Genomic DNA, 22,321 nt, shown 5'->3' on the forward strand with positions numbered 1-22,321 from the left:
TCTACAATGCGAGGAAGGGAGAGGTGGAGCTTCCTGACGTGACTTGAATTCCCGTGGAGTATTTTAACTCAGCCAATGGACCGATCCTTCATTCAGAAGGGGAGCTGATTAATAAACACAATTCAACTGAATCTAGCCTAACTTACCTGATAAAATGACCGTAAATAAATTCTGTCTCATGGGACAATAGCTGCAGATAATTGTCCTGGACAGAGGACAGTTGCCCAAAGAACGAGCTTACTGCCACCATGCGGTCATATATTGACATTACAGCTAATAACAAGCAAGCGAGTCATCGTCATGGCAACATTGGAGAGCCTTTCATCCGTTCCATGGGGTCAGACTTTCACCTCCTTTCATTAAAATCTGTTTTCAGTGTGGACTTTCACTGTGGAGCAGCACACAACTTTACCGATAAGACCCAACTATAGGAAATCCTTTAAAATCGGAAAGAAAAGCTTAACTATAATCCACTCATGTGAGGTCTCCTGGATGTGGTTAAATTTTTACCACAACTCGTTAGCACAGATGATCCTGGAGCCACTGCATACGAAACAGGTGTGTTTATGAGCAAAACAGGGTCTGTATTTAATATCTTTCTTTTAAATGAACCATTCAGACTAACCTATTGCATCAGTTTTTAAAAGGACAAAATTCTAACTAACTAAATCATTGCTTTACCAGTTTTGCTGTTCTTATTCATGCTATACTACTGTCAAATGCAGCCTGCAGGGCCTGTTCTGATTGGGCCATACCAGCTAATTATGACTAGCTGTATAGAATTCCAGCATAATATTACTAATATCACTAAATTATGGGGGAAAACCCCTCTTTTTGCACGCCAAACACACTGTTATTATGTATGCATGTCTTAATTTTAACACCAAAAAATGTATAAAAAAGAACTGTGTCATAAGTTCAGTGGGTTTAGTCCTGTTTTCCTACTAGAGTAAATAATATTGTGGCCTCAGAGAACCAGTTATTATAGATTTTTTTTTGTTGTAGTTCTTGCCTGTTTGGTGACCTCACAGACTTCATGGAACCTCTGAGCTTGTGTGTTTATCCTGCTGAGGGAACCATTGACCTTGACCCGTTTTAATTACATTCCCTGCAGGGATCAGTGTTTTACTTACCATTTGAACAATTGGAGCGTCTGAAAGAGATTATTGAGGGGTCGCTGGATTCTGTCTCAAACCTTTGGAAGAGGACTGAAATATTCTTCAGGATTCACAACATTTGTGTTTCTTGTAAGTCTTTATTCCACTTCTGCTGCCTCCATGCAAAATTAAGTGCACAACAATATGCTTCTATGTGGCTTTACAACACTGGTGACATATGTATAACAACTCTTTTCAAACATGTAATAAGAGCTAATAATAAAGCCACAGGTCTACAGTCCTCACCGGCAGATGGGGAATGAACTTTAGGTACAGGAAAGTTTGTGGACCTTAGAGAGAATCCTGGAAGAGAATCAGGCTGCAGTAGGTCTGTTTTGTTTAGAGGACGTCAACAAACTACCACCTAGCAGAGATTTGCTCTTGCAGATGCTTTGTTAAAGAAGGTCATTTTGCAGGTTTCTTCTGTGTAATTGTCTGTCTTTTAGGTTGAAGATGTCCCTCCAAGGAAAGGCAGCTTTCGTTTTTGTGCTATCCATCTCGTCCTTGCTGTGGGGAGTTTCCCACGGAGGAAGGATTTTGGTTGTACCTTTAGAAGGAAGTCACTGGGTCAACATAGACATCCTCATTGAAGCTCTGCACTCCCGGGGACACACTGTTGATGTTATCCGATCCAGCCAGAACTGGTACATCCAGGACGGCGCTCAGCACTACAACACAATCACCGTTCCAGTTACTGAAGGCTTTAATCACGACTTTATCATTCCGATCGTGAAAAGGATCATTGACATCGAGAGGGGAGAGAGACCAGCTTGGAACTTTGTCAGTTTGCAGCTGGAGATGTTTACTTCAATGTACAGGATGCATCGGCTGATATGCCAAATGGCTGCGAACATCTTCACAGACAGAAACTTGATGAACACTTTGAAGGAGAACAAGTATGACCTCGCCCTCGTTGACCCAGCGTGGGGGGCAGGTCTGATGTTGGCTCATGCTCTGAAACTGCCTCTCGCCTATTATGTCCGATGGATAACGAGTGGAGAGGGCCATTTCGCTATTGCCCCCTCTCCTTTATCTCACATTCCTGTGATAGGTTCAGGACTATCAGACATAATGACCTTCAGTCAACGAGTCAAAAATCTCTTTTTCTATATGATTTGGGAAGCACAGAACTTATTTTTAATACAGCCTCAGTATCAGGCTGTCTGTGATCATTTCTTTGGCCCAGAAGTCAGATACAGTGAGTTAATACAGGGGGCTGATCTGTGGCTGATGAGAGTGGACTTTGTGTTTGAGTATCCCCGTCCCACCATGCCTAATGTCGTCTATATGGGAGGGTTCCAGTGTAAACCTGCCAAGCCTTTACCTGAACACCTGGAAGAGTTTGTGCAGAGTTCAGGAGAACATGGAGTCATCATCATGTCTCTGGGGACTTTTGTGAGCCAACTTCCTGCTGAAATAACCAATGAGATCGCTGCAGCTTTTGCTAAGTTGCCTCAGAAGATCATCTGGAAACATGAAGGGGACAGACCAGCAACTCTGGGCAACAACACTTTACTGGTGGACTGGATGCCTCAGAATGATCTCTTAGGACATCCCAAAACAAAGCTGTTTGTGGCTCACGGAGGAACGAATGGAGTTCAGGAAGCTATGTATCATGGAGTCCCAGTTGTAGGTCTACCTGTGTTTTTTGACCAATATGACAACCTGCTGCGTCTGAAAGAGAGAGGAGGAGCTGAGATTCTGAGCCTTAGGACTGTGGACAAGGACGACAACTTCCTGGCAGCTTTGAAGAGAGTTTTGAATGATCCCTCCTACAGGATGAACATGCAGAGGCTCTCCGGACTGCACAGAGACAAGCCGATGAAGCCGATGGACAGCGCCCTCTTCTGGATAGAGTTTGTCATGAGACACAAAGGTGCAGCTCACCTGAGGACTGAGTCCTACAGGCTGCCCTGGTATTCCTATCACTCTGTAGATGTTGTTTTGTTCTTAACTGGAGCTGTGCTGCTCACTATTCTAGCCTGCACCACCATGATCAGATGTTTATTTACCAAAATCTGCAAACGTAAAGTCAAAAATGAGTAATTATGTGTGTTTATCAAACAGCTGTAAAAGCTATATTTAGGAGCCCCAGAGTTAGAGGGGTGGCTTTATAGGAAGCAAACAGAATCCCCAGGTGTCTTCCCTCTCCTCTGGTTTGTACCAAGCAAATAAGAGTTCATCTTGAACCTTAAGACGTGTGATGAAGATTAAAAATTTTGAGTAAGAAAAGAGAAATCAAACAACATCTGGATTGTCTTTCATTTTTGAAAACATTTGTTCATATGAGCCTTTTGAACAAAAAGACTAGACTAACTCTGTCGCGTAATTATTAGTTCATTCATTTTAGACTGTCCCATTTAGCATCGTCATGTGTGATTTGGTAAGTTCAAAATGAGCGTAACTTAAAGGCTGTATAATGATTTGAAATAAAGGTTGATTATTTATGATTGAATTGACTTTAAAACCATAAACATAAAATAAGTAGCACTGTGTGTCTTGTGATCTCAGTTTTGAAACGTGCACTTTCAATAATCTCACCACAAACAGGTATCTAGCCCGCTCGGCTGTTAAACAAGTGGTTTTCCTGTAACAATTCTCTAAAATTACTTAGAGAAAACCACACCGGCGTGAGTAGAACAAGACAGCTGCTCTGCTTCTCATCATTTTAATCTACACATTATTGTTAATAGAGCTTTTAGTATTATTGTATTTTATGTGTTCTTTTGGGAAATGCTGTCGCCATTCTCACATGATAAAAGTTTAAAAAAACATTTAAAAATCAAAGTAATATTCTCTTATAGCATAAAGTTTTTCTCTTACATTCTTTATTGACTGCTGTCATGCAGATTTATGTCATCATATCTGAAAATAAAAGCCATAAAACAGGGAGTTAATGATGACCATGAAGCTAACAAAGCTTTAAAAATAAATGATAAAAAATAAATTCTAAATTTTAATTTTAAGAAATTCTTCTGCTCTTACATGTTTTCCTCATCCATGCTGAAAGAGTCATCTAGAAAATTGGAAAGAAAATGAATGTGACATATTTTGAAAAAACAAGCATAGGTTAAAAATTGAAGCATACGTACGATTGTATATTTAGTTTTCTTTATTTTATTTTATTTTTTTTAATTTTCTTTAATTTAGTTTTTCGTAAAATGGAATATTTGGCATCAAGATTAGAGATCAAATGGCTTAAAATGTTAAATAGCACATACACTAAATAAAAATCAATTGATTACAATTTTGATTTATTGAGTTTAATATAATGATTGAAGTTTCTATAGAATGATTAAATAATAATTCTGGCAGTCTGAAGAAAATATGACTTTAAGAAAAGACCATATATACAAGAAATGAAAATTTTCAATAGAGTTGAATGATAATGAGATGAATGAAAATGGAGGGATATAAAATTTCATTAGTTTGTCTGTGATATGTATTTAATTTAATTCCAACTTCAGCTCACCACTCGGAGCTTCCAGGTTGTCTCCCCCTGCCTGTTCCTGCTGTTCTTCTAACTCGCACGACCGCTCCATCACGGTTGCATATCCAACTTCACTGGAAACAAATGCACGTGTGTGTGACTGTTAAAATATATATGCTTAAAAAAATACTGTGACGACGTTCCCTGTCTTTTTCCAGCAACTCTTACCATTGATTGCAGAATTTTATTTTGTTCACTGGTGGAAAAACACAATAAACATCTTAAAATCGCATTTTACAATAGAAAAATGTCAAACTGATTCAATAGAAACATGTGAGCACATTTTCAAGCGTTGTTTTAAGACTTTAAGATTTTACCTGCTCTCCGCCATTTAATGAAACAGGCGCCCAGAGCCACAGCTAACAATCCGATAATCACTCCAAATATTATTATCTGTTGGTCAAACATTCCTGGAATGCACCGCAATAGACTTTGTTATAAGAAATAATGACCGAACTCATGAGACTGGTATGGCGCCACCGCCATCATAACCTCTCACCTTTAACTTCCAGAAATACTCTGTTATTTCCATAGAGAGCCGTCCCAGCAGCTTTGATGCATTTGGAAGGAAGCACCACGCAGCTGTAATGACCAGAATCCTTCAAGGCGACGTCCTTGACGGTGAATTCCACTTCCATCCTCGTAGCATTGAATGGCGTCAGCTGGACCATGGTGCCATTTTTAATAAGATAGGACTGGATGAACTGGCACCCACCCAGCGTTTGCAGGGTGTCCGAAACAGAACACCTGAGCGCCACATCGTCTCCCTCCTTGACAGCTGGCGGCCCAGCAAACGAAATATCTGCTGGGTGAAAATTGGCTGCAAAGCAGAGGACAACATGAGCAGCGGGGCTGAACGCGGACGTGCAGGTGGATGAAGATCCATACCGATTACACGAATGGGAATGATGTTGAGACTTGTGGCGGCTGCTGTAGAAAGTGGGAGATCTCTGACAGAGAAAACGCAGCTGTAGTTTCCACCGTCATGGAGACCAACGCGGATGATGAAGAACGTGTCCTTTTGATTTGGCTTCTGCTGCTTCTTTCTGACAACGCGGCCATCTTTGCACAGATGTATAAAACCTTGTGCAGCTGAAGGTTTCTTGGAGCCAGTGATGCTACAGGTGATATAAAGATCACTGCTCTCACTTACCACTTTCTGGTTGGAGAGAATCTTTGCAGGAAAAACACCTGTTAACAGTTGTTGTGCCAGAGATTTAGTATCAAAACTAGTCAAAGTTATCCAACAGCATCCCACCAAGGGTGACTGTAAAGCTCACCGTTTGTTTGAGCAAAGACCTGACAGGCAAAGCCGCCTGGAAGGAAAGCAGAGGTGAAATTCTCCCTGGCAGTGAAAAAAAGACTTGAATTCAATGTTTATATACTTACAGAGAAGAACAACAATTATCTTCATGAGTATGAACACGTTAAACTCCAGACTCTTCTAAACTATGACCTGCATCAGAGATGCGTCTGACAACCACAGGGTGAAACTATTATAACATATTGTACTTCCTGTCTAAGGGTCTCAGTTTGAACACTTGATGCCCACAGCGGTGAAATTTGCAGTGTTAGAGCAGCAAAAAAAGTACAGCGAGCAACACACAATGCACGTAGTGCACAGGTGTACGTCCTCCTTTACGAGATTAATGTGCACAATATGCAACATAGAAAATTGCAGAATCAAGAAGCAAGTAGTAGTCGTTTAAAAAGTACAAGGCAGTTGTACACAGTGGACAGGTGTTTCTCTTATTGGCAGGTGTTTCTCTTATTGACAGGTGTTTCTCTTGTTGACAGGTGTTTCTCTTATTGGCAGGTGTTTCTCTTATTGACAGGTGTTTCTCTTATTGGCAGGTGTTTCTCTTATTGACAGGTGTTTCTCTTGTTGACAGGTGTTTCTCTTATTGGCAGGTGTTTCTCTTATTGACAGGTGTTTCTCTTGTTGACAGGTGTTTCTCTTATTGGCAGGTGTTTCTCTTATTGGCAGGTGTTTCTCTTGTTGACAGGTGTTTCTCTTGTTGACAGGTGTTTCTCCTGTTTTTATTGTTGGTTGGGGGTGAACTGAACTACTATTGGTTGAATAGTTGAATACTGCAGCAGGAAGGGAGGACCTCTGCTTAGGACACCTGAAGGAGCTCCCAGTGAGGTCACCGTCTCCTGCAGGGGGTGGGAAGTGTTCTCCATGATGGACAAGAGTTGTGGCATCATCCTCTTGTCCTCCTTTCTTTACCAGCTTGTTAAGTCATCCTGTCTGTACCCCAAATGACCCAAGTTTTCTAAGGAGGTATCTGCTCTGACGGTATAGAGGGCAGCAGTCCACAAAGTCCCTCTCGTCCTCATCTGTGATGGTGGAGATCTTCTGTGGATGTTCAGTTCACACGGTGCTGAGACAAGTGTGCAGTTTAGCACATGGTGAAAAGAAAGGGGACAGGGACAGTCCCGTTTGTCCTGCTGCAGCTGATCCTTCATCGTCTTCACCTCCCCCCTCCGATCCTCTTCCTCAGCTGTCTCTGTACAGGGCCTTTATGTCAGGAGTGATCCCAGGTCCAGCCTTGGTGGTACTATAGTCTGTATCCATCATGCAGTTTGTGAGGCTGACGATGTTGTCGTCTCCTCCCAACAGGACACATCTCATGTCCATGGATGAGGGTGGGAATGTAACATTAATAGAGAGCTACCCATCCTGGCTCAGCATCCCATCAATGCAGAAGATATCCCAAATTGTCTGTCTTCCATTTGTTCTCTGTGGAACTCCTCCATGTCTCTAACATGGTATCCACCAATTTATGACTGAAAACTAAAGCCTCAGAGGTGCTGCAAGCTGAAGAGCAGAGTTTGATGAGGCCTGCGGGTCTATATGCTCTATAAAAAGAAGGGAACGGATTCTCATGTCACCAACACAAACACAGCCTCTTGACAGTACCAACAAAAACAGAATGGGCAATAAAGGGCAGACTTTCACTGGAAAACAGATTTGTCAGTAATATGTAAAAAGGTAAATTCATTTCTAAAACATTCCACAGGAACAGGTTATATTGGGGCAATATTACCTGTCAGCTTCCCTGGCTGCAGGCTATTAGTCTGCAACATGTTGTTATGACACAGCTTAGTGTACTTTATGTCCTCTTTAAGACGCGATATTTATAGTTCATGTGGATAGCAGTGATGTTATCAAGCGCTTCAAACAGGAAATCCACAGATTACAGTAACTGCTGAGAAAGACACACAGATACTGCTCAATCGGTCACACACACTTCTGGCTGAAATCCATTTCTTTAACTGTTGTCGTTAGGTTTTGGTATATAATCAATAAAATGCAAAAAATGTTTCAAGTCTGCCACCGATTTAGTGCATCAGCTGCAGGAAAGTAACCCACAACCATGAGTTGAGCCATATAAGACCAGTAAGAGTCTGTAGTAGCATGTTGTTGGCATTGTGTTATTGAGCTGCCTGATAGAAAGCAGACTATTGTTTTCTTTATTTTTTATTAGCCCGGAAGCAAAAAGGAGGAATCCAATTAGGTCCTTTATCACTTTATTGTTTGTGATCCAATAAGCTGAGTGAGCTCTGAAGAATGATGATAAACACTATTACAGAGTCTCAGTAACCTTTTTGAACCCACTTTCTCTCAGAGATCCTGCTAGTGTTTGAGAAACTGCAGAAGAGTATTTTTTAAGCCGTAGTTACAGAGAATACATACGTTAAAATGGAAATTTACTTTATGATTATTTGCACATGACATTTTCAGCTTAATGTACATTTACCATAACGTTTGGATATTGACATGTTCACCTAGTCATCAAACAAAAACAGACAGAAATAGGTGATCAATGTCGTGTAATGCAATACCAACATCCGCCGCATGGTGTCACCCACAACTTGCCGAAGAACCATATGAGACCCGCCAAACTGTGGACTCATTTGGATGCATTTCGATGCCACAGAGAGATAAATATTTTCTTTTTTCTAATGATTGGACGTTCAAATGCTACATAGACTTCCCTAATAAAAGATTGCCCAAGGATATTAATGTACATAGATTTAGAAAGAATCTCAAGAAATCTGTTTTTCCTCTGGGTGTCAGCTTTTTTTTTTTCTTGAGCTTTAGCAGAACGCAGTTCCACAGTTTTTAGATTCTGGATCGGATTAAATGTCCTCTGCGAGCAATAGAGGCTGTAGGAAGAGACCGGCTGTTCCCAGGATGCACACGAGGACAAAAACCCACAGGAAGATCCTGTCGATTACCATGGCAACGTATTTCCAGTCATCCTGAACCTGCAGCAGAATCACAGTGAAAATATTTTCTCTTTTATCGCGATGCAGCTGTTATGTCGTCAAAAGGAACCTTGTGAGAGAATTGGGTTTGAAAGTTAGAGACTGTGAAAGACTCACCTCTTTTGCTTCATTCTGCAGTCTCATGTTCTCCGCAATGTATCTGACACTCTCAATGGCCTCCCTGACCTCGGGCGACAGTGGCAACAGTGGCATTAGTCCTCCGTTTAAAGACTCGGAGCTAGAACGCTGGCTCCCACCGCTGACCTTAGCCACGCTGCCTCCTGTTAGCGCGCCCAGGCTGCCCATTCCTCCGCTCCCACCTCCAGAGTCTGCGGGCAGTTTGCTGGACCTCTGGTACCAGCAGCAGTTGCATCTTCCCTCGCAACACAGAGACGTGGAGCCTTTGCTCGGATCTCCACTTAAGTTATTGAGGTTGGAGAGCTCCGTGTTATTGAAAAGATACTGGCGGTTTGATATGCTGGACACCACACCGGAGGCCAATGCCTGAGGTTTATGCAACGTGGCTGAGTGGACGGCGCAGGACCTGGAATGCATGTCCTGGACGTTACCAGCCCCCGTGTCCTGCTCGGGCTCCCTTTCAGGGCGCGTCATGAACATCACCCTCGGCAGCAGTTCTAAAAACACAGCCCGAACCCAGCAGGGCATGGTGTGGGTCTTCGGCGTTCGGTAATGGACGTTCAACACAAAAACCGTGATGACAATTGAGAGGGTGACGAAGATCATGGTAAAGAGGAGGTACTCCCCGATCAGGGGGATGACCAGGGAGGTGGAGGGGATGGTCTCGGTGATGACAAGGAGGAAGACAGTTAAAGACAGCAGGACGGAGATGCAGAGAGTGACCTTCTCGCCACAGTCCGACGGGAGGTAAAAGACAAGCACAGTGAGGAAGGAGATTAGGAGGCAGGGGATGATCAGGTTGATAGTGTAGAAAAGTGGCAGGCGGCGGATGTACAGAGAGTAGGTGATATCCGTGTAGATTTCCTCGCAGCAGTTGTACTTGATGTCGTGTTTGTAGCCCGGGGCATCAATTATCAACCAATCGCCGGTCTCCCAGAAGTCCTTCAAATTCATGGTGGAGCCAATCAACACCAGGTCGATTTTGGCCTTGTCGTAGGTCCAGGAGCCGAACTTCATGGTGCAGTTCTGGTAGTCGAAGGGGAAGTAGGTGACGTCGATCTTGCAGGAGCTCTTGAATATCGCCGGAGGGATCCAGGTGACGTCGCCATTGTAACGGAGCAGCGCCTTTGTTTTGTCATCGACCTGGAAATCTCCAACTGCGCTGTAGAGAGGAAGGCAGAGAGAGGGCTGAGCTTCTGATGGAGACAGAAAAATCTATTCAAAACTGCCTTTTTCAAAAAGATTCGCAATGCAATTGTAACAGTAACGATAGATGCAGGTAGCTAGCTTCACAAAAGCACCAACATCGATGTTAAACCTGGTTTTAAACCTGATTGTTACTCACTTGTTGTAGAGCACAATGTCAGGCTTCCAAATCCTGCTCGACGGCACCCGGATATATTCAACACCTCCGTATTCTTTTGGATTCCATCTTAGTTTGTAGTCATTCCAGATCTTAAAAAAAAGGCAATACTTTTAAGGCAAATTATTAGACGTAGAGCAATGCCAGAATAAAATTACAGTGAAGAAAATCTTCATAATAGAGCCAAAGACTTTTTTAATTTAATTTAGGTATAATATTTACCCATTTCCCAATAAAAATCAAGCCAAAGTAACAAGTGGGTATCAGAGTAAGACTCTACTGTGGTAGCTATGCTAACAGCAGAAGCCTGTGTCAAATAATGAGACCGTATCATAAATTTTCGAGTGGCCAAAGTCTTACACTTAAAATAAGTGTAACAGTGCTTTGCTCTGAGCACTAAAGATTAGCGTTCAGCCCTTTGGCGCTCGACTTTGACACAGATTTACTCAGCGTTTGTAATATGGGACCTGGAGACCTGCCCCACTTTGTTTGATTCAGGTTCGGTTCAGCGCACTCTGCACTGTGGCAGCAGAGACACCATGTGGGAGTAACAGAACCATCAAGTGGTTCCGCATGTCTGACCGATGAGCTCTGTCCTCCTTCAAGATTGTAATGAAATCAGACAGAGGTCAGACCGGTTTCATACCCTCGAAGCTCCCATCAGATACTGTGGCGATGTCAAAATGAATACAATATTGCCCTCTAATCATTCCCAGACAGATAAACTCCATGAAATCTTTATTATCAAGATTTGATTTACTTTTGGATAAGGGCCGTAAATGGGTCGATCTTGTAAAATACTCCTTTTTGTGAATAATGGAACTCGTCAGTCATATCCTGGAAGATCAGATGGAGGCTTATATCTATGATATTGAGGCACGTTAGAACACTCACACACACACACACACACACACGCACACACACACACACACACACACACTCACATACCAGAAAACTTACATGTCTCAGCCACAGATTTGTCTCCATGATCTGATTGACTTCATCCTGAGAACAGAGAAGAACTGTCAGTCAGCACTCACACCCAGAGAGAGCCCCCCCCCTTCCCCCAACACACACACACACACACACACACACAACAATGCGAAGGGCAGTGCAGGGAGAGAACACATCACAGATAATCAGTCAACGCACCGCTGAGGACTGTGTGTTTTAGAAAGGAACACCTGAGTCCTCTGCGCCTGCGGAAGAGCACACGTGACAGCAGCACGGCCTTAACTTTTCCTTTAACAGCTCACTGGCAAAGAGGGGGGGAAAGAGAGGTGGGAGAGGGGCCAAAACGGAGGGGGTTGGATTGTGTGTGTCGGAGCGTGCATGAGCAGATCTCATGACTCGGCGCACAGTATTAAACATTCGTGTTGAGTATCTTATGGAGGAACCCCTGCACAACCCCGTTGGATGCTAAGCTAACAGACTACAGACCTGTATAATGTTCCGCTCTGCACAATTTGGACCTGAACCAGCAGTAAATGCTCAGACTTCAGCGTAGCTGGACAGATTTTGGCCCCAAAACAGAGTTGTTCATTCAGGTTCTGTGGGAATTTTAAGTTCTGTCCAACGTTGGACAACAACTTTGTGTTGTTGTTCGCTGCTGATTTTCACCTCCCTGCTCAGACGTCCTCGGGCTCCGCCTGCAACATGATCGACGACGGTTCCATGACGGCTGACTCAGCCGATGAGCCACTGACAGCCTAAATGAGCTCATGTTGCACAGCTGTAATTGGTACAGGCTGACCAATTGCATCTGGATTAGCAGCACCCGCTGTCATCCATCAGCGCTGCCAGCTCGGAGCTCCAATTTTCTTATTTGTATGATCTAGAAAGATATTTTAGCCTCCCCACAACTCACAAAATGTAATGTATTTACCAGAGACATTCTGTATTAAATGATGTTTTTCATGAGGATGCACCCAGGACCCGATGCCCTGAATAAAGTCAAGCGAAACCTGTCTTGGTTTATTTATATTTTTAGATTAAACCGGAGAAAAAGTAAGTAATAAAACATTCGTGTCTGGGGGGTTTGAGGAGTGCCTACATATATTCGTCAGCTCCACAGTTCAGATCTCACCATAGATGGTAAAACAGAAAGAAACAAGAGGAACTGCGTTGTATTTTATTAATATATATTAATGGGTGGCTACAGTTGATGGTAAATCGGTGCAGAACCAAGTCTGAGCAAACCTCAGACAGAAAAATGAGCGAAGTGCAAAACTCTGCACTCGCTATATTCTGCTTCTCTCGTTGCATAATTGACCAAGAAAGATTTTTTTTTCCATAATTTAGTTGTTCTTTTTAAGGCAGATGTGATTCCAAGTACAGTTTTATTAACATAAGCAGTGTGGAAGGGCTGACCTTTCTCTCCGTCAACATTAGCAGAGCTAATAATACTGTATGTTTTGTCAAGGTTGTCCAACAGCAGCCTTTTTACTTAATTAGTAGCAGGCGGTCAGACCTTGTCTGCAACTGAGACCTTGTCTGTCTGAAGGGATAGTTCGTCTGCCCCCCCCCCCCCCCCCCCCCCCCAGCAGCTCTTGCGAATTGCAATGATTGACTCTGCCTAAAGTGAGGGATGCTCAGACAGCTGACAACTCCAATCTGATCCGGGCGGCACAGATAGCGACCCTACACCCCCAGCCCAGGGCTATCTCACGGCATTTTAGTGATCCTGAAACTTTTCTGCTCAAACCCTGAGGCCTTATTTTTTTATTTTTGGTTTCAGCAGAACAAGCCGCGACGGTCCACTTACCACTTTGACCAGCTGTGACATGGACACCTCGAACTGCACGATGACCGGGTCGGTCACGTTCTCCACCGGCCGTATGTACTGGTTGTAGTTGGAGAAGATGACAGAGAAGAGTTTGTGCTCTGCCTCTGAGCAGCAGCCTCCTGAGCAGGAGCAGAGGAACACACGGCTCAACCTGCATCGATGCTTCAAACTCACATTTAAGGATATTTTACACCTCGGATCATCTTGTGGCTTCAGTGGGACTAAAACTGAGGCGAAACCTGGAGCGAAACTTTATGTTTCTGTTTGAAATGGTTACATTCCTCCTTTAGATTTCACTATTTTTAAGCAACAAGGACTCACCGGGTAGAAGAAACAGGAGCGAACATGCGCACAAAACGAAGTAGAAGCGGACTTTCATCTCGTTTGGAGTTGAGCGTCGTCGTGGCTCCGCTGCGCAGACCGGAGGAGAAAGTGTGGAGGGCGAAGGCGCGTCCGCGTCTGTGGAGCGACGCGGAGACACTGAGGCTGCGCGCTGCCGACACACGCAGCTCGTCCGTGTTCAAGCTGCAAAAGAAGCGCACAGATGTGGCTGAAATTCCGCTTGGCTTCAAAATCTGGCAGTCATTGGATATTAAATGCTTTCTAGGATTCTAAGCACTTTGCACATGATGTCATTCAAAAGATTGCCGCACGTTTGCGCGCTTTTCTTAAGCTTAATCATTTTTTATTTATATAGCGTCTTTTACAATCAAAATGTACAATCTATTGCAACAAACATTTTCGAAATTGGATTTAGTTCTTTTGTTTTGAGACAGTTTGATGCTGTTCAAATACTAAATATCCTTCAGTTCGTTAAACTGACCTATGAATCCGGCAAAAGGCCTGTGATTGATGTATTGATTATAATGACTTATATTGATTTAAAATGCTGTGTGTATAATTGCATTAATGAACCCATTCTAACTTTACCCACTTTAGCTGGATGACTGGAACTGTACATTCATTTGTTATATAAAATCTCCTTATGGGATAGAATACTGTGTGAAAACACACACACACACACACACACACACACACACACACACACACACACACACACAGAGAGACATCTATAGACTAGTGACAGAAAGCTGAAAGGTGCAAGAAAACCAGCCAATGCTACTGATATAGCAGCTGATCGGCTTCCCTTCATTTGAATAAATGTCTCACAGAAGAACTCACAGTCTGCAGAATCTCTAATGAGACCATTCAGCACCGAGTAAGTGAACACTGGGAGTGTGTGTGTGTGTGTATGTGCGTGTGTGTGTGGGTGGGTGGGTGAAAGTTGAGTTCAGAAAGTGTTTGTTTAGAGGAGCATAGTCACCTGCATCTGACATGCAAATAAGAGTCTAAAAGCTCCAGCTATGTCATAGATTATGAGAGAATATCTGTAGCCAATATGCAGGACTGGATGATGAAGTGTTCTATCTTTAGCTAATGAACTGGCTCTGAAGACCAACATTATCATAAAAAATAGATTAAGTAAGCACTTTGGCATGCCTCTGACAATTTTAAAACATGGTCTTTCGTGCAACTTCTGACACAGAGAGGACACTCGTTCACCTTTATTATTCACACATTAAACACACGTCATGTCTCACTTCTCGACATCGCGATTAAAGATGAATCACAAGCAAGCAGAGCGGACAAACATCTGACAGCAGAGATGTTTTCTCATCTCTGTGGCAGGAATACGTCCACATCTACATTCAGCTCCAACGCTGTCCTTCTTAATCTGCTTTTAACCTTCCCAGCTATACTTACTGAGTCGACGCATGCTTTTTAAACACAACAGTCTTGGAGTTTGGCCTTAGAAAGACCTGGAAATATCTTATCACACCTCCCTATGTGGTTCATCTAGTTAAGCACAATCACTACATGAGCTGAACTCCTCGGGTATGTAGATGTTGCTGGTCATATACGAGGCATATCTGAGCTGGGCTGCTGGATGGGAGTGATGGGATTCTGGAAGACGGGCTGGAGAAATAAGCCCAGGGTGCCCACCACACACACAATCACAAAGATCCACAGGAACATGCGGTCCACCACCATGGCCACATACTTCCAGTCCTCAATCACCTGGGGGGAAAAACACACACAAATGTTGCTCTTCAGGTGTTTTCATCACAACAAGCAAGTGTCATTTCTCCTGGAGACAAGAGCAGTGCGGTGATTTGATGCTGCCATGACTGTTTGGAACCACCTGGGGGCAGAATGTGCATCACTGACAACTGACAAGACTCTTCAAATCACTGACATACTGTATTATTGTGTAGTTTTGTTTTGTCTATGTAGTTTGTCTGCTGTCAGTGTGACAGTAAACCCATTTATTTCACATTTCCTCTGTTTATTCCAGTGATCCAGGTTCAGCTATATGTACATATTATATATATTTTTTATTTTTTACTGAAAACTGATAAGTCCTTATCAGGTCTGATCCATTTAACCGAGGCCTCAGTGAAACGAGCCATTGACCCTTTCACCCCATTTTCAGCGTTGTCCTTGTCCCGTTTAGGAAAAGGGTCATTTCTCATTCCCTGCAGCCTCCTCGCATTGATTTGCCAGAAAAACGATTGATCACCAAAGTCTCCCTTCAATTTTCCAGGTCACAGCCGCTACATAAGGTTAGTGGTATTCCCCTTACGGACCGACAGTAAATATTTTCCCATCAATTTGATCTTGTTTATTGGACCAGAGCAGGTGGCGGTGAAAGACACCTCAAATTAAAATATAAAAAGCTTAAAATTGTGAGCAAACCCACCACGAAGGTTACCTACATGGACAGATTTCAGTTCATGTCTTAAAATATGCTTTTATTAACGTTACATTTCTTTCTGTGAAGGTAATTGTCATAAATTACCATAAAGACTGTGAGCAGGTCTTAGTTGACTAGCTTCAGCCTCACTGCTAAATCACTCCACATCATAAATCTGGTGCCTTTAAGCATATGCGTGATGTATGAATCCTACATTGAATAGGACAAAATGTGCATACATACACTCTGATCATCGTCGTCTTCCATCATGTGCTCAGCCACAAATCGCACCCCGCTCAGCGCCTCCTGGACATCAGCAGCCCAGTCCGCACCGCTGCTCTGCTGGAGGTTCTGGGTGATATTCAAACCACCGGGAAGGTAAGTGGTCGGGCGCAGGTCACCTTTTCCATAGCCGCAACTTAGAGAAGGAGCTACATTTTTCTGGCCGGGGGTGGAGAAGACAGAGCCAGGAGACAGCAGGGCAGAAGACAACATTGTGATACTTGACTTGGGTTGGCAACCCAAGCCCAAAATGTCCCTTTTTGCTCGCTGACACCTCTGGCTCTGAAGCCTCTGGCGTGCAGAGTTGTTCTGAGGGCGCCTTATGAACAGTAAGGATGGTAGTTTGACAAGAAATATCAGTTTGACCCAGGAGGGCATGGTGTGCGTGCTGGGGGAGCGGTGGTGGACGTTCAGCACGCACACACTGGTGATGATGGAGAAGGTCACCAGCACCATGGTGAACATCAGGTATTTTCCAATGAGAGGCACATCCAGTGAGGTAGGAGGAACGATCTTTGAGATCAAAAGCAAGAAGACGGTGAGAGCCAGGAGGACGGAGATGCAGAGGGTCATCTTCTCCCCGCAGTCTGAAGGCAGGTAGAAGACCAGGATGGCCAGAGAGGTGATCAAAATACATGGAATGATGAGGTTTATCGTGTAGAAGAGGGGCTTCCTCTTGATGATGAAGTCATAGGTCAGGTCCACGTAGGTGGGATCTAGGGGGTTGACAGTCCGTCTGCCTGGCAGTGCTAAGATGTCCCACTCACCACTGGGGGTAAAATCGTCCATGCTAGCTGCATCAGTCTTCAGAACCAGGTCAATTTCTGTGCGGTCATACGTCCACGAGCGGAACTTTAAAGTGCAGTTCTGCTGGTCGAAGGGAAAATGCTTCACTTCGATCTTGCAGGCACTTTTGTAGATGGCTGGAGGAAGCCAGTTGATGCTGCCGTTGAAAAGAACGATGGCGTTGGTGAAGACGGTGACCTCATAGGTCCCATCGGCGCTAAGAGGAGGAAAAAGAGGAAATAACCAAATGATTCCGCACGATATTTGTGCCATTAGAAATCTACTTTCAGATGGCCTCTGTCTTTAATGTTAACACAACGCAAAGGCTGCAGACTGATTATCAGCCTGGCAAAGCCGGTATAAAAGTGGTGCATATGAGTCAGGTAGTAATAAGCAACCAAGACAAACGTCAACCAAATCATGATTAGTTAATAGTCCCACTTCAGGCGACACCTCACAGCTGCTTACTTGTTGTACAGGACAATATCTGGGAGCCAGATGAGTCTGGAGGGAATACGTAGCTTGTTGATGCCTTCATACTTTGCTGGGTCCCATGATAATCTGTAATCCACCCAGTGCTGCAGAGACAGAGGGGCAGAGATAGCATCGGGCCTGTTTTCCATTACGCTTCACACAACCAGCTAATTCATAATTGCACGCTTCATTATTGAGCAGAATGTGTTTGGAGCTCAGTTAGAGAAGTGCTTCATTCCACATTGATTGGAGAAAGATACAGTTTAATTCAAGTTCAACTGAAAGGACATTTAAAAGTGTATGAACGCGAGCTTCAGGCCACCGACCTGCATCAGCCAGAGGTTGGTCGTCATTATCTGCTCTCTTTCGTTCTGGAAGTGAAACAGCAAAACACAAATGGCACATTCTGCAGTTTTTATATAAACTGATAGAACAAATTAAGAAATATTATTTAAAAAACAGGAAACAATGTAAGAATTAGACAAAGGAGACCAGTGAATTGGTACTGATCCAAGCCCATACTCCACCCTTGCAGCTGAAGTCTGAATAAGGGCGTAGCCTCCACTATAAATCAGCGGAGGACTCCCCTCACTTTGGAAAAAGCAGCTTTATGGCCTCTTTTAATCCACTCGTGCTGAAGCTTCAATCTGGATCTGACAGAGATCACAGCTGAGCAGCTCTCAGAGCTACAGCCGTGTCTCTGCACAGCCTTTTATTTTGAGTTAACCTCTGCCTCAAGCTGCTCTCCCCCTCTTCTGCTGCCCTCTGTTAGCCCTCAATGCGACAATTTCATGCGGGACCAACGACTTTTGACTTCTCACCACGCTGATGAGCTGAGCCAGAGACACTTGTAGCTTCACCGGGACTCTCTCGGTCCTGTTGGAGGCAGGCCGGATCAGCGGGTTGTAGCGATTCTTCCCAAGTAACCAGTTCATGAGACGCTCCTCGGAATCGGCACACCTGCAACCTGACGGCACACCGTGGTAAATCAATGAGTTTAAGGACAAGACTGTCATTAGTCCTGTATAAGAACACATAATAGAAGCATTGTCCTTTGTTTGTGGAGTCCTCAAGGTTAGATTAATAAAAAAAATGTTTTTAAAGCTTTTAAGCATAATTTAGTTGTTAAAATACATTAACTCCCAGTCATATACACGAAGTCAGGAAATCACCTGACTTCCCCACAACCCTAACGACCCTTAATGCCACCGCCTTTAGATAATGGCGCACTATTTTTCCTTTGGTACTGAATATATGGTATTATAACGACATTACGCTGGGTTATAAGCAGACAGGGGCGAGGAGCCTGATTAACTTAGTGGACATGATGTTGCGCAGTTGATGTACAGCTGCACTCTGGTGCGGGTGCAACGTTCTGCTGTTTATGCATGTGCATTCATGAAATATTCATATCTGGACAAAATCCATGACTCTTTCCAAAACACTTGGGGCGCATTGGCAAAATGGTTATTAGTTATTCAAAAAATCCTTGAGGAGAGTTTTGAAATCAGTCTATAGAGGGCAACTATTTTGATTGTAATTCTGCTGTATCCTGAAGCCGGATCACTGAGGATGTGCCTCAATGGGCCTTGAACAGCAACAGCCAGCTTCCTCCCCTGCGTCCTTGATAAATGGCGCCCACGTCAGCGGTGCAGACAGGGCAGATTGGAACTGATGATCGGTGCTCCTCATCTGGAGCAGAGCGGATACATGTAGTAGCATCTCTTCCATTTCCTTAACATGCAGCAGGTTATTAATGTCCCCGTCGTCATCGGGAAGAGCTGAATCGACGCACTTGGGAGACACGGGCCAATGAGGTGAGACTGTTCCTGATGGGAACAGTGAAGAAGAATTGCCGCTATGTCAATAATCTACAGATGCATTTTTACGGCTGCACAAGTGCAGAGATTCATCATGTGGCCTTTGTGATGGGTGAAGTGATGCACACGTTCATCACAAGGAATCGTGTGTCTTTATGGGCCCTTCAGAGCTTCGGTCATTCCCCCTCGGGGGAAAGTAAAGACAACCGCTAAAGGAGCCAAAGCAGATAAGCTGCATCTGTAAGAGAAACCGTGTCAGTGCTGTTGTTGGAGGAAAGGTCAGCCAGCAAACAGTGAGAAAAACATGATGGCACCAAAAGGTAAAACAGTTCTAGATCTATAGTCAAGATTATGGAAGATAAAACTATTTTTTTCCTTATTGAAAATCTTGATATACTGATATAACCACAAGTATTTTCACCAAACAGTTCCATCCCGGGCCATCCATGACGGTATCTGAGCAAAGGGACAAGTTTAGGGAGTGTTTCGGGATGAGTGATGGTGATTTTTAATTAGATTAGCATCTGTGTTACTTTAATAAACGTTTTGTTTGCAAACTGTCTCAGACTGGTCCTGATCTTTTAATAAGTTGAATTTCCGATGAACAACAGACTTAAAGGTTTTCATACTTTGAATATGCAGAGCAAGATTTTTGTTTTTATTCATTTTATTTGTCTAATTTTTACCTGGTACGCTGAAACGCATTTGTGGATTAAAATGTGCCTTTTGGGAAAATAAAATCCGACATGAACTCTAAATGATATGTGCCATTTATCCAAATCAAACGGGGCTAACAGGGACTAAAAAAATGACATTAGTAGATCGACAGCAAAGAGAAAAGTACTTACAGTGGACCACAGAGAGGAAATAAGCGACGATGCAGAGAGTCCGACTCATTTTTTCGGCAGCATCTGATCTGCTGGAGTCCCCGGTCACGAATCCTCAAAGCTGCGGCGTTCAGCGCTTTTCTTCCTGGTCATGCCTGGCTCTAATTACGCGTTACACACACACATACCTGCGCTGATCGCTGAAATAGTTCGTTTACTCCGATAAAAAGATCATGAGCTCCAACGCGCTGTTAATTCAAGAGTTTCCCCAATGAGAGTTGAGCGTCAACGCGTCTTTGCGCAGCCGCCTGTCCCGGAGCGCTGCGTCCCGAACAGGTCCGGCACGTCCCGTCCGCGATCAACTGATAAAAATCATTATCACTTTTAAAGCTAATGTACAAACTATAGGTTTCATTGTAGACAATGATGACACTCGAAGCTGAGAAAGGTTCATTCATTACCAAACACACTTGGGAAATGGTGAGAAGTGAGAAGAGAGGCTGTAGACACGCCTGGGTACGACCTTTCCCTGAACTCCACACCCCGTAAAGAATGGCAAATGAATCTGTCAGCTCAAGGTTACGATGGAAAAATATTAGCATTCAGTTTTCCCTCGCCTGTTGTACAAACTCAAAGGAAATATTTCACGTAATTACTTTAAAATGGCAAGTCAGACGCCCCCCCAGCTTGTGTCAAAGTTGGTAATAAAAGTCCCAGATGCTGGCTGTGGCTGCACAGGTGCACGGACCCAGTTCTCTCTTCTCTAAAAGATTATTTTTTAAATAATTTGATGACTGCTGGAAATGTGATTTCTTGAGGTGGATTCACCACCTTCACACAGATGATGCGCGGACAGCAGTGAGGCTTAGAACCCTATTATGAGTCAATAACATGTCCCAGGCAGGGGCAGCCTGCTGTCGCTCACCTTATGCACTGTCAATAATTCCATTTATCACAACAGACACGTTTTCCAACCAAACATTTTCTGCTGTGCAATATGACAGTAAACTCATTTGAGTGAAGAAACTAGAACCCCACTGCACATGGTCAAAGTAAACTTTAGAGCAGGTAACACATGCATATCTCTGCAGAATATAAAATCAACTCATTTATGAGCAGCTGTATATGACAGAGGCGCTGAGGAGACAACTTGATTTGTGATGAACTGATAGAAACACACTGGCAGAGGGGAACACTAATGCACTCATAAACCAGGAACTGCTGCATCCCACCAACTTTACCTATAAAACATGCCAGGGTGCTGCTAAGAAGGTCCCTCTGCACTAGAGTTGAATGGCTTTATTACAATAAGGAGAGTTCAGAAGACAAAAGGAATGTAAAAACACAACAACAACAAATCTCAAAGTGACTTGGCTGAAAAATGCTTTTGTCATTTATCATCCTTCATTATTTAGTGTATTTATCATTTCTTCGGGGATAATTAAATGATTTTAAGCTGGGCCTGGAGGAAAAAAGTGTCAGTTCTGATTAATAATGAACAGATGCCTTAAATACAAGGTCGGTTTCATCAGCTGGTAAAGATGCATGTTGTGAAAACTCCATTTATGACATTTATTAGTTCACATGACTTGTTGCACAAACTGTCCAGCTTAAGCTTTCCTCATTACATTTATTTATTTTCTTATTTAGTATGAGATTTCCTCATTATAACCTTGAGAAAGACACAAATCTGAAGTCCAGCAACATTGCTAGATATTTGCAACACCAATTTTACTGTCAGATTCCCAGCCAGCTAAGATCTTATACCTTTCAGTGGACAGCCATAATAGAATACAAATAAATTTCTATTTTTAAAAAAAAAATGCCTCACTTTCATAAAAATATGTGGTCAATTTAAATCTGAAACAGGGTGAACACATGATAAAAAGTAGGGATCCTGCCAAATAAAACAGATGGATAATGGGTCCACAAAAGAAGCTGCCTCAATAAAGTGTCTTCAGTAAATCCTCACTATCAGGTATATATAACCTCTGACAACATTAAAAGTTTTTTTTTTATGATTTGTTGCTCTTTTATGTTTCCTTTCCTTTTGAAAAGGATGTTCTCTGCCACTGCATCCTCCTATTAGACTTGGGAATTTTCCTCATGCAATTTAAATAAATACATCAAAGTTGCTATGCTAAATTTAATAACACGGATGACAGTTTG

General features: G+C 43.2%; 4 protein-coding genes across 7 annotated transcripts; 1 reads left to right on the forward strand and 3 right to left on the reverse strand.

Moving 5' to 3' along the window:
* The first annotated feature begins 327 nt into the window (after positions 1-327).
* On the forward strand, positions 328-3,203 carry LOC101079977 (UDP-glucuronosyltransferase 2B31-like). Of its 2 annotated transcripts, XM_029832544.1 has the most exons (3): positions 329-558; positions 1,115-1,247; positions 1,604-3,203. In XM_029832544.1, the coding sequence occupies exon 3, from the start codon at positions 1,611-1,613 to the stop codon at positions 3,201-3,203; it is 1,593 nt and encodes a 530-aa protein (XP_029688404.1). In that variant the 5' UTR covers positions 329-558; positions 1,115-1,247; positions 1,604-1,610. The 2 variants fall into 2 exon arrangements, with proteins under 2 accessions (XP_003969634.2, XP_029688404.1); XM_003969585.3 differs by lacking the exon at positions 1,115-1,247 and having other exon boundaries at positions 328-558.
* Positions 574-6,131, reverse strand: LOC115248764 (immunoglobulin superfamily member 1-like). 3 transcript variants are annotated; one of them, XM_029832546.1, is made up of 10 exons: positions 6,037-6,131; positions 5,928-5,963; positions 5,536-5,838; positions 5,147-5,467; positions 4,965-5,057; positions 4,816-4,843; positions 4,630-4,721; positions 4,143-4,173; positions 3,981-4,022; positions 574-1,825 (listed from the first exon to the last, which is right to left on the reverse strand). In XM_029832546.1, the coding sequence occupies exons 1-9, from the start codon at positions 6,059-6,061 to the stop codon at positions 3,986-3,988; spliced, it is 966 nt and encodes a 321-aa protein (XP_029688406.1). In that variant the 5' UTR covers positions 6,062-6,131; the 3' UTR covers positions 574-1,825; positions 3,981-3,985. The 3 variants fall into 3 exon arrangements, with proteins under 3 accessions (XP_029688406.1, XP_029688405.1, XP_029688407.1); XM_029832545.1 differs by lacking the exon at positions 574-1,825 and having other exon boundaries at positions 3,050-4,022; XM_029832547.1 differs by lacking the exons at positions 574-1,825; positions 4,965-5,057 and having other exon boundaries at positions 3,050-4,022.
* Positions 6,132-8,176: 2,045 nt separating this feature from the next.
* Positions 8,177-13,692, reverse strand: LOC446021 (neuronal acetylcholine receptor subunit alpha-3). The gene is made up of 6 exons (XM_029832557.1): positions 13,530-13,692; positions 13,188-13,327; positions 11,384-11,428; positions 10,406-10,515; positions 9,040-10,222; positions 8,177-8,922 (listed from the first exon to the last, which is right to left on the reverse strand). Exons 1-6 carry the CDS (start codon positions 13,585-13,587, stop codon positions 8,794-8,796), a joined length of 1,665 nt encoding a protein of 554 aa, XP_029688417.1. The 5' UTR covers positions 13,588-13,692; the 3' UTR covers positions 8,177-8,793.
* A 1,056-nt stretch (positions 13,693-14,748) lies between these two features.
* Positions 14,749-20,704, reverse strand: LOC115246419 (neuronal acetylcholine receptor subunit beta-4-like). Its single transcript, XM_029832556.1, has 6 exons — positions 20,174-20,704; positions 18,327-18,472; positions 17,832-17,876; positions 17,500-17,609; positions 16,207-17,248; positions 14,749-15,287 (listed from the first exon to the last, which is right to left on the reverse strand). Exons 1-6 carry the CDS (start codon positions 20,220-20,222, stop codon positions 15,123-15,125), a joined length of 1,557 nt encoding a protein of 518 aa, XP_029688416.1. The 5' UTR covers positions 20,223-20,704; the 3' UTR covers positions 14,749-15,122.
* Between the last annotated feature and the right edge of the window lie 1,617 nt (positions 20,705-22,321).

The sequence above is a fragment of the Takifugu rubripes genome, unplaced genomic scaffold (genome assembly GCF_901000725.2).
Source record: "Takifugu rubripes unplaced genomic scaffold, fTakRub1.2, whole genome shotgun sequence".
NCBI classification, from domain to species: domain Eukaryota; kingdom Metazoa; phylum Chordata; class Actinopteri; order Tetraodontiformes; family Tetraodontidae; genus Takifugu; species Takifugu rubripes.

Coding starts and splice junctions, on each gene's coding strand:
- LOC115246419 (XM_029832556.1), bottom strand. CDS start 20,222: ATGAGTCGGACTCTCTGCATCGTCGCTTATTTCCTCTCTGTGGTCCAC. Junction 17,249..17,499: donor GATATTGTCCTGTACAACAA/GTAAGCAGCTGT, acceptor TCCTCCTCTTAG/CGCCGATGGGACCTATGAGG. Junction 15,288..16,206: donor AAGACGACGATGATCAGAGT/GTATGTATGCAC, acceptor TTTTCCCCCCAG/GTGATTGAGGACTGGAAGTA.
- LOC115248764 (XM_029832546.1), bottom strand. CDS start 6,061: ATGAAGATAATTGTTGTTCTTCTCT. Junction 5,058..5,146: donor AGTATTTCTGGAAGTTAAAG/GTGAGAGGTTAT, acceptor GGTGCATTCCAG/GAATGTTTGACCAACAGATA. Junction 4,844..4,964: donor CATTAAATGGCGGAGAGCAG/GTAAAATCTTAA, acceptor TTTTTCCACCAG/TGAACAAAATAAAATTCTGC.
- LOC101079977 (XM_003969585.3), top strand. CDS start 1,611: ATGTCCCTCCAAGGAAAGGCAGCTTTCGTTTTTGTGCTATCCATCTCG.
- LOC446021 (XM_029832557.1), bottom strand. CDS start 13,587: ATGAAAGTCCGCTTCTACTTCGTTTTGTGCGCATGTTCGCTCCTGTTT. Junction 10,223..10,405: donor GACATTGTGCTCTACAACAA/GTGAGTAACAAT, acceptor TCCTCTCTACAG/CGCAGTTGGAGATTTCCAGG. Junction 8,923..9,039: donor TGCAGAATGAAGCAAAAGAG/GTGAGTCTTTCA, acceptor ATTCTGCTGCAG/GTTCAGGATGACTGGAAATA.